The sequence below is a fragment of the Bufo bufo genome, chromosome 10 (genome assembly GCF_905171765.1).
Source record: "Bufo bufo chromosome 10, aBufBuf1.1, whole genome shotgun sequence".
Classification (NCBI taxonomy): Eukaryota; Metazoa; Chordata; class Amphibia; order Anura; family Bufonidae; genus Bufo; species Bufo bufo.
Window position 1 is genome coordinate 130,846,040 of NC_053398.1, and position 10,929 is coordinate 130,856,968.

The 10,929-nt window shown below is 49.5% G+C and overlaps 1 protein-coding gene across 1 annotated transcript in view; it reads right to left on the bottom strand.

Annotated features, from left to right (window-relative positions):
- Positions 1–10,780, bottom strand: part of KCTD19 (potassium channel tetramerization domain containing 19) — a 57,771-nt gene extending 46,991 nt beyond the window's left edge. The window contains exons 1-5 of the mRNA XM_040408954.1: positions 10,757–10,780; positions 7,150–7,443; positions 2,496–2,681; positions 419–572; positions 124–315 (exon numbers count right to left, since the gene is read on the bottom strand). Coding sequence (XP_040264888.1) covers positions 124–315; positions 419–572; positions 2,496–2,681; positions 7,150–7,443; positions 10,757–10,780 — 850 coding nt within the window. The remainder of the gene's footprint in view (positions 1–123; positions 316–418; positions 573–2,495; positions 2,682–7,149; positions 7,444–10,756) is intronic.
- Positions 10,781–10,929: the final 149 nt, after the last annotated feature.

Below are 10,929 nucleotides of genomic sequence, written 5' to 3' on the forward strand. Positions count from 1 at the left end.
ACAATTAAAAAAAATATTTGCGAGTGTGTTTATAGCTTTTAAAGAAATTATCCAATTGGTTAAAAGAGAGAAAACATTTCACAATTTGCTTTGACACAATTTTTGCATTTCCATATTTCTAACCTATGAATCGGAATTCCTGACATCCACATTCAATCAAAGCAAAATTCTCAGCGAACCACAGCAAGTTATCATCTGTGAGCAGTCCAGGGTATTTCTCCAGCATATCAATGGGAAGGAAACAGTAAGGAACATCTTGCAGGACGTCAAGAAAAGGATTGTGTAAGAGTCCAAGGGGGGCTTTGTCTTGATTGCCTGAAAGATAATATGTAGACACCTAATAAAAAGGAGCAGCCATGAAATATCATATTATAGGGTGCAGGTAACAAACCCCATATATGAGAGGTTCAATCATCACCTGGGAAAAGGGAACTTTTTAGAGGCAGCTCACAGAGTCTGCTGCTACATTTACGAGTTTTCCAGTAGTTAATGGCTGCTTTCTCAGTGACAGACATGTCTGGTTTTGTCTGCATGCGCTGTTGGGGTTCCTCATCTTTTAACTTTTCTAGGGCCTGTTAATGAGAACCAAATGGTGATTACTAAGTAGAATGACAGACATGAGACGGACAGAAAAAAAAGCTCAAAATATGCAGAAAACGAAATTTCTGCACTTACCGTAAAATCTGTTTCTCATCCGTCTCATTGGGGAACACAGACTTGACCACGGGTATAGCTGTTGCCGCTAGGAGGCGGACACTAAACACACAAAGTGTAAGCTCCTCCCTCTTCAGCCTTACCCTTCCTACAGGGGCTAAGCTAAATCAGTTAGTGCAAAAGCAGTAGAAGAAGCAAGACAAACCCAGAACCTTTTCGGGCCAGTATGTACAAACCCAGAACCACACATGCCCGAAAAGGCCCCTAAACAAACAAATGGGTGGGAGCTGTGTCCCCCAATGAACGGAAGTGAAACTGATTTTACGGTAAGTACAAAAATCTAGTTTTCATCCGTACCCTCTTCTCGCCCCCTCTGGAATCACGAACAGGGAATCTGTCCGCCGGAAAGATGCCGTCTTGGACAGATACACCCGAACGGCTGGTACCAAATCCAGGGTATGGAGCAACTGCTCCCGAGGATGAGACGGGTCCGGACAAAATGAAGGGAGAATAATTTCATTTAGATGGAATGCTAACACCACCTTCGACGAATGGGGACCGGACCAGGCCGCAACAAGGGGAGAACCTGAAGATGGAGAGCCGATAGATGGAGAGCTCGATAGCAAGAACACCATGGCCTGACATGTGTCCAGTACCAGATAAGTCAACCTCTGCGATGAATAAAGACAAGACTTCTGCCTGTTAAGGATCCAGCCGAAGCGCTCCAGGGTGTCCAGAACAATGCTCAAGCTGTCTGCCGTCCCCCGGAACGACAGACCCTTCACCAGAGGATGTCGTCTAAGTAAGGGATCGCCACGATCCCCCTGCCATGGAGCAGGGCCATGACTGCCGCCAGAACTTTCGTAAAGACCCTGGGAGCCAAGGCCAGGCCAAACGGAACGGCTACAAACTGGTAGTGAAACGGACCAACTGCGAACCGGAGAAACCTCTACTGACGCAGATGGGCACGTGAAGATAAGCGTCCTTGATGTCTATCGAGGACAGGTACTCCCCCGGTTCCATGGACGCAATGACCGACTTCATGGACTCCATCCGGAAGCTGCGGACGTGAAGGAAACAGTTGAGCACCTTGAGGTCTAGAACGGAACAGACCGTCCCCTCTTATTTGGGAATCACAAAGAGAGTGGAATAAAACCCCTGAAACCGGTCTTGCGCAGGAACCGGAACAATCACACCTTGCTGCAGCAGCGTGCGAATTGCCAGAAAAAAAGACTCTATGGCTGCGGGAAAGCCCGGATGAGACTTCCGGAAAAAAAAGTGACGGAGGGGAGGACTTGAAATCCAGCTTGTAGCCCGTCATGCAGCGGAGCTCTTAGGGTTAAAAGGACTTGAAGCCCTGTTGACGGGAACGCCAGAAAGGGCGAGGCTTGAACGGTTTGCACTTCTGATCCGTGGCTAACTTGTCAGATGCCCTCTTGGGGCTGGAAAAACTCAGAAAGGGGCGAAAAAAAGGTTTCCGCTTTTTTGACCTATTATACCGCCCCCTGTTCTGTGGTAAATGGGTGTATTTACCACCTGTAGCGTCCGAAATGATCTCATCCAGGCACTTACTAAAAAGTCTGCTGCCGGTAAAGGGGAGGGCCGTCCCGTCAGGGTGCGCTTTGAAGCATTATCTTCCGCCCAGCCAGAGAGCCATAGGGTACAGCGAATAGCCACCAACAGGGCTGACGAACGAGCCTGGCTGCGTCCAAAGAAGCTTCACAAATATACGCACTGGCATGAAAGAGCTGCAGGGCCATATCTGCAAGCTCCCCCCCAGGGACTCCTGAATCGAGACCCTGACGTAAATTAGTTGCCCACTCCCCCATCGCCTTGCTCACCCAAGTAGAGGCAAACACCGGCTGCAGCGCAGTGCCCACTGCTTCAAAGGCAGATTTTGAAAAGGCTTCCATTTTCTTGATATCAGAGAAAGAAGCCCCATACGCCATTGGCAAGGTAGTATGTTTAGCCAAGCGGGAAACTGGCGGGTCCACTATACGTTGAGCCGACCATTTCTTAGTCAAATCCTCCGGAAAAGGATAAAAGACGTTTAAGCGTTTTGGCAACATGAAATGTCTATCAAGGAAATTCCACTCCTTGGAGAGAGAGGAATCAAACTCCTGGTGGCTGGGGAAACACTTGTGCGAATGACGGGACTTCCTAAAGGAAACACCCGCGCTGGCAGATGACAGTGCTGGATCCTGCAACGTCTCAATAACTGCCGTAAATAAATTGTCCACCAAGGAGGACAGTTTGGACGACTGACCCTCCGGTGAGACAACATCCTCATCTGACCCTCTCTCCTCGGAACATGCCTCTTCAGCTGAGGACACGTCTGAGTGAGACTCTCTAGTAGGAGAAGGAGAGGCCGAGGAAACGGGAGACACAGACACCCTTTTGGGTGAGGATGTTCTGGCCCCTTTTGTGGGACGGCCGCGATGGGCACGCGCCCCATGGTCCCCAGAGTCGGACAGCACTTACCCAGCCTGTGTCCCTCCAAGCCGCCAAACCAGCTCGTCAGTATCCCACCAGCGTCCCTCCCTCTGCTCAGCTGCCGGCGTGGGATCGAGGAAACCACAGGCCCCGCCCCCAAAATGACACCGGCCCTCAGCACTAGCCCTCCATCTCTGGCATCCACACCCCCCAAACCGGCACACACGCCCGCTTCCCTGGCCAAACCCAGACGCCGGCCGGGGAAAAATAAGCCATGGGGGGAAAAGGGGCCCTGCAGGAGCAGGCCGCACCAAAGCCGGGGCCTAAATTAACAATGGCCCCGGCGCGCCGAAACAGCGATTTCTTAAACAAGTGAGCCGCGATGTGTGGCTGCAGTACAGGAGCGACATGATGTGCCACTGAGCCCTGCATCTTTTCCCTGTAAAACGGACGCCCCCATTCTCCCCAACTCCACTACAGGGCAGACCTGGGTAGATTAAAGCTGTGAGCAGTGCTCCTAGCAGCCATCTGCTCACCTGCATACGCCCCCCCCCCCCCCCCCCCCCCCCCCCCCTCCAACAGACCTCCTGGAGGGGCCCAGCCTCAGGATGCCCTTGACCGAAAACCGAAACTGCCTTTTTGCCCAAATACTTTTAAAATATTTTTTTTTTTATGATTTTATTAATAATTCTTTTTCATGAATTTAATAAATCATATTATATAACATGGTGCTTCCTCATACACAAGTGATTGTACAAAACAACATGTACAAGTGATTGTACAAAACAACAGTGCAAGAAACAGTTGTAAAACCAACCTCAAACTGTAAACAGATGTAGCCTCAGGTCAAGAACAAATTTTTGCTGGGAGAGGGGGATCTGTATGGAGAGGGGGATCTGTGGGTGGCGCTGTTATGGAGAGGGGGATCTGTGGGTGGCTCTGTTATGGAGAGGGGGATCTGTGGGTGGCTCTGTTATGGAGAGGGGGATCTGTGGGTGGCTCTGTTATGGAGAGGGGGATCTGTGGGTGGCTCTGTTATGGAGAGGGGGATCTGTGGGTGGCTCTGTTATGGAGAGGGGGATCTGTGGGTGGTGCTGTTATGGAGAGGGGGATCTGTGGGTGGCGCTGTTATGGAGGGGGGGATATGTGCACTGTTATGGGCATAACAGTGCACAGATCCCTTTCCCCATAGCAGTGCCATAGACCGATCCCCCTACCAATAACAGCCCCGGCCCTGCTGCTCACAGCAGACTAATCACTCACTGCATCTTTATTTTACCTTACAATCGTGACGCTCCAGTAACAACTCTGCAGGCAGAGCGGAGGGCGGCGTAACGTCACTTACTCACGTGACGCACCTGCTCCGCCCACTTTATGAATGAAGGAGGCGGAGCAGGCGCGTCACGTGAGTAAGTGACGTTACGCCGCCCTCCGCTCTGCCTGCAGAGTTGTTACTGGAGCGTCACGATTGTAAGGTAAAATAAAGATGCAGTGACTTAAAGTAAACCGCCCGCCCGCACAAATCCCAAACCCCATATTTTCTGCCGATATGTACCAATATCGGCCGAAATGGATTAGGCCCATTTTCGGCCGCCGGAATTTCGGTGCACCCCTAATATATATCAAACAAAAAATAAAATAAAAAAATACACAGCAGCACAAGACCAAGGATAAGGGTGCAAGAGTCCTCACAGCCGCAGGCTCCAACGGCTAACTGTAGATATAAATTCAAAAGGATGAGGCAGCACTCCAAGCGTAAAGTGAAAAAATAGTGGATCTTTTATTCCCCTCTGCAACATTTTAACCGCTCAATGCGGCATGAGCTTGATAAAGACCACATTGAGCGGTTGAAACGTTGTAGAGGGGAATAAAAGATCCACTATTTTTTCACTTTACGCTTGGAGTGCTGCCTCATCCTTTTGAATCTATATATTATATATATATATATATATATATATATAGCGCGTCTTCTGCCCCCCTGGCTCCAGCCGGGTCACCACCTTCGGTGTGCGGTCCCCTTGGGGAGGGACGCTACACTAGAACAAAGGGGACTTGCGGTGGACCCGAAAGCTGGCAGAAAACAGAGGTTTTAAGGGAACCCCCTGGTCTCCCGGGTGGGAGTGCAGGCCGTTTAAAGGACTGCCTAAAACTCCCCCTAGAAAAAAAGGAAAAACAAAAAAACAGCAGACCTGCAACGCAGAGAGGTCTGCCTCCTACAGACACTAAGCTAAAAACTGATTTAGCTTAGTCCCTGTAGGAAGGGTATAGCTGAAGAGGGAGGAGCTTAGTGTGTGCTTAGTGTCCGCCTCCTAGCGGCAACAGCTATACCCATGGTCAAGTCTGTGTCCCTCAATGATACAGATGAGAAACGTTGTTTAGTGACTATAGTAAAGATGAGAAAGCATTAACACAGTCATTACAAACATAATCAAAACCCCTATTCTCATCAAACAGTAAACTGCTCTGTTCAAGGAGAACAGGGTATAGTTACAAACAGGACTCTGGAGCTGGAACATAAATACTTTTGGCTTGTTTGTGCGTCCATATGTAATGAATGGGTGAGAGGAGAAAGCAGCTGGCTTATCTCCCTGGTAACAAAAGGATCATGAGTTGACTTCAACATGCCCGATCCTTATCGCACCAACGGCTGATGTCAGAGGCCACCATACACATTAAAGGGGTATTCCCTTTTGGGACACCAATGGCATAGAGCTAGGATATTCCATCAATGTCAAACAGGTGTGGGTCCCACCTCCTATCTCCAGAACAGGACACCTGAAGTGAGCAGACAGCAGCCTTGCATGCACAGCCATCCTTCATTCACCGCTATGGGAATCAACAAAATAGCCGAGGTTTCAAATATGAATGCAGAATAGGGATCAAACCTGCAATGTGTGAGTAAGGCCTAAAGCAGGTCATACCCTTCAGATCAATGTTGTCGGGCAAATGTTCATTTGACTGACAGCCATTACTCTCAATCCCTAATACACATGCACTCTTGGTTTAGCCAAACATGCCCGAGTTGTCAATAGGAAGCAGGGAGCTTACCACCTTCAGATCAGAAAGCAATGGAACACTTAGGGTGGCCATACACATTAGATTAATGTTGCCAAAACCTGCCAATTTTTGTTGAGAAAGGCTGGCCAAACAATGTGTATGGTGGTGTCCAAACTCTCTCCTGATGGTAGCTGTCTTAGGAGAGAAGGGCAGGTATGATGGATTTTAAACGATGTAGGGTCTCTATAAGTCATGATAGACCCTTTTACACTAGGGCTCATCTTTACTACTTAGTCTATTTCATGAAAAATAACGCACCGGGAAAACAACACATCACAGGCTTATTCTTATAGCTTTCTAGATCCTTTAAAAGGACATTTGTCATCAAACAAAGGGCCGTGTCGTATGCATAATTGCCTGGCAAGGGCCTCTTGATCAATCAGAATCTCAGAGAGGGCTCACACACTGGTAGCTTCCATCGGCATGGACTTACCTCTGAAAAGTCTAAACAAGCAGACCTGTTTGTGGGGCCTTCTGTAATAGCTTATTAGAAAAAAGCACAAGAAATCAGAGGATCAAGAGGTCTTTTGGGGAGTGCAGGTGACCAGTGGGACACCCACCAATCATGAGGATGGGGGTCCTGAGTGCCCCCATGCACATACTGCTCCATTCATCTCAATGGGACTGCTGCAGATAAGCCAAGTACGGCACTCGCCAATCTCCAGCCGTCCCATACAGTTGAATGTAGTGGCAGTGAGCATGCTCCACTGGGGCTCAATTTATCTGGAGGGAGGGAGGGACACAGGACCCCAGCTCTCGTTACACATTACCATCCCAGGGCTTGGACGCCCATGGATCAAGCACTTATGCCCTCTGCACAAGAGATGGGATACGTTTTTTAGGTCTTGGGGTAAACAGGCTAGTTAAGCAGTGCCCATATCATTGGATTAATGGCAGATTTGCTGTTTTGCACATAGAAAAGTTGGTTGCTAACCCCAACAGGGGCTGTTCTAATATCAACAAGCCTAGTGAACATGTAAAGTGATGGAGCAATGCCTCACACACCTCCGTCATTGACTGAAGACCTACTGCTTTGGTTTGTTCATACAAAACATCTAGATCGACCAGATACGATGATGAGAGCTGCGACGTGAGCAGGAAATGATGAACGTGTCTGAACACAAAGCCGTCCCGGTCCAGAAAAATCCTTCTGCTATCAGTTGGAGTCAAGCAGCAGACCTCTCGCCACAGAACAGATTCCCGGAAGACAGCGAGTGCCATGGTGGGGATGGAGAACACCCAGCCGCCAACATCAAGATGGAAGAAGTCAGAGAGACCCAGTGCTGGCTCCGAGTCATCCTGCAAAAAGGACAAGGAGATTTCTATATACATTTAAGCAGGTTTCATGATTATAACTCTGGATACCTGCTGTGCTACCCAGAATGTGTCTCCTACGCAATGCCTTATAATGTCACATGCAGTGGGTCGGCAACTATGTCTCTTATGATGGCGGCAGTATGCCGTACTGTGACAGGCCAAGACATCTATGCCCAGTTTACCTTACACAGAGGGAGGGGCAGCTCCAGACGGTTTTTCGGAAATGGTTTGAGCTACTTTGCCCAGTTTACCTGACACGTTTCAGATGGCTGTGCCAGGTTCACATGACACACACAGAGGTGTTTGGAAATTGGCTGGTTTATCAGACTCTGGAAGTGCAGGGGGGGTTGGTGGTTGTACACATTTTAACTGATGCTTCAGAAGGCAGTTCCCAGTTTACATTACACACATATGAGGGATGGCTATGCCCAGGTTACCTCACACACTGGAGGGTGGGGATGGCTATGTCCAGGTTACCTCACACACTGGAGGGTGGGGATGGCTATGTACAGGTTACCTCACACACTGGAGGGTGGGGATGGCTATGTCCAGGTTACCTCACATGTTGGAGGGCAGGGATAGCTATGTCCAGGTTACCTCACTAATTGGAGAGCGGGGATAGCTATGTCAAGGTTACCTCACTAATTGGAGGGCAGAGATGGCTATTTACAGGTTACCTGCGTTAGGTCCGGATCCGTCTGGTATCTGCATAGACGGATCCGCACCTATAATGCAAAAGATTGTACCCTTTCAGAACGGATCCGTTTGCATTACCATGAACAAAAAAATAAATGGGAGGCGGATCCGTTTTCAATTGCACCATATTATCAAACTGATCCGTCCCCATTGACTTACATTGTAAGTCAGAACTGATCCGTTTGGCTCCGCATCGTCAGGCGGACATCAAAACGCTGCAAGCCTCCAGAGCGGAATAGAGGCGGAACGGAGGCAAACTGATGCATTCTGAACTGATCCTTATCCATTCAGAATGCATTGGGGCTAAACTGATCCGTTTTGGGCCGCTTGTGAGAGCCCTGAAACAGATCTCACAGGCGGACCCAGAAATGCCAGTGTGAAAGTAGCCTTACCTCACACGTTGGAGGGCAGGGATGGCTATGTACAGGTTACCTCACACGTTGGAGGGCAGGGATGGCTATGCCCAGGTTATCTAACACGTTGGAGGGCAGGGATGGCTATGCCCAGGTTATCTAATGCCCAGGTTATCTAACACGTTGGAGGGCGGGGATGGCTATGCCCAGGTTACCCCACAATTTGGTGAGCGGGGATAGCTATATCCAGGTTACATCACAAATTGGAGGGCAGAGATGGCTATGTCCAAGTTACCTCACACGGTGGACAGGGATGGCTATGTCCAAGTTACCTCAGACGTTGGAGGGTGGGGGTGACTATGTCCAGGTTACCTCACAAATTAGGGGATGCGGATGGCTATGCCCGGGTTATCTCACATATTGGAGGGCGGAGATTGCTTTGCCTGGTTTCCTTCACATTTGAGAGACGGCTGTGCCCAGATTATCTGACACAATGGGGGGAGATGTTCCTAGTTTACCTGGCAGCCCTAGATGCCGCAGTTGCATCTAGTAGGTTCAATGGCCTGACATTTCCTGAGGGGGGGGGTGTCTACTGGAGGAGGCAAGGGTGCCCGGTTGTCTACTGGAGGAGGCAAGGGTGCCCAGTTTACCTCATATTTCCTGAGGGGGTTATGAGGCAGTGTCCAGTTTACCTCATGTTTCCTGAGGGAAGGTTATGTGGCAGTGCCCAGTTTACCTCAAGTTTTCTGAGGGAGGGTTATGAGGCAGTGCCCGGTTTACCTCACGTTTCTTGAGGGAAGGTTATGTGGCAGTGCCCGGTTTACCCTTATGTTTTCTGAGGGAGGGTTATAAGGCAGTGCCCGGTTTACCCTTATGTTTTCTGAGGGAGGGTTATGAGGCAGTGCCCGGTTTACCTCATGTTTTCTGAGGGAGGGTTATGAGGCAGTGCCCGGTTTACCCTTATGTTTTCTGAGGGAGGGTTATAAGGCAGTGCCCGGTTTACCCTTATGTTTTCTGAGGAAGGGTTATGAGGCAGTGCCCGGTTTACCCTTATGTTTTCTGAGGGAGGGTTATAAGGCAGTGCCCGGTTTACCCTTATGTTTTCTGAGGAAGGGTTATGAGGCAGTGCCCGGTTTACCCTTATGTTTTCTGAGGGAGGGTTATAAGGCAGTGCCCGGTTTACCCTTATGTTTTCTGAGGGACGGTTATGAGGCAGTGCCCGGTTTACCCTTATGTTTTCTGAGGGAGGGTTATGTGGCAGTGCCCGGTTTACCCTTATGTTTTCTGAGGGAGGGTTATGAGGCAGTGCCCGGTTTACCTCATGTTTTCTGAGGGAGGGTTATGAGGCAGTGCCCGGTTTACCCTTATGTTTTCTGAGGGAGGGTTATGAGGCAGTGCCCGGTTTACCTCATGTTTCTTGAGGGAAGGTTATGTGGCAGTGCCCGGTTTACCTCATGTTTCTTGAGGGAAGGTTATGAGGCAGAGCCCAGTTTACCTCATGTTTTCTGAGGGAGGGTGATGTGGCAGTGCCCGGTTTACCTCACGTTTCTTGAGGGAAGGTTATGTGGCAGTGCCCGGTTTACCCTCATGTTTTCTGAGGGAGGGTTATAAGGCAGTGCCCGGTTTACCCTTATGTTTTCTGAGGGAGGGTTATGAGGCAGTGCCCGGTTTACCTCATGTTTTCTGAGGGAGGGTTATGAGGCAGTGCCCGGTTTACCCTTATGTTTTCTGAGGGAGGGTTATGTGGCAGTGCCCGGTTTACCCTTATGTTTTCTGAGGGAGGGTTATGAGGCAGTGCCCGGTTTACCTCATGTTTTCTGAGGGAGGGTTATGAGGCAGTGCCCGGTTTACCCTTATGTTTTCTGAGGGAGGGTTATGAGGCAGTGCCCGGTTTACCCTTATGTTTTCTGAGGAAGGGTTATGAGGCAGTGCCCGGTTTACCCTTATGTTTTCTGAGGAAGGGTTATAGGGCAGTGCCCGGTTTACTTCACGTTTCCTGGGGGAAAGGCGGTTATAAGGCAGTGCCCGGTTTGTCCCTCGTTCTGACCCACTCAATTTTGGTAACACATGGTGTAAGGGCTGTCTGGCCCTCAGCTTTTCACATTACACCATTATGTATACTGGAGATTTTGACTCCGTTTTAAGTCTATTCAGATGATTTCGGTACTGATAAAAAACTATTACTGCTTATACACAAACACATATGAAGTAATAACTGGGAATGACGTCATGAACACCGCCGTTACCGCCAGCAGCTCGGTCCCCGCCATCCTTAGCGCTCGCTGACAAACACCTGAAAAATCACCTCAGAAAACCTCTCGCGCTTCCCGCCACCAATCCCTGAGCGTTACCCCGCCCTTTCTCTCCATGCCAACAGCATCAATCGCGGTGACTATGGAAACCACCAATAGCCATTACC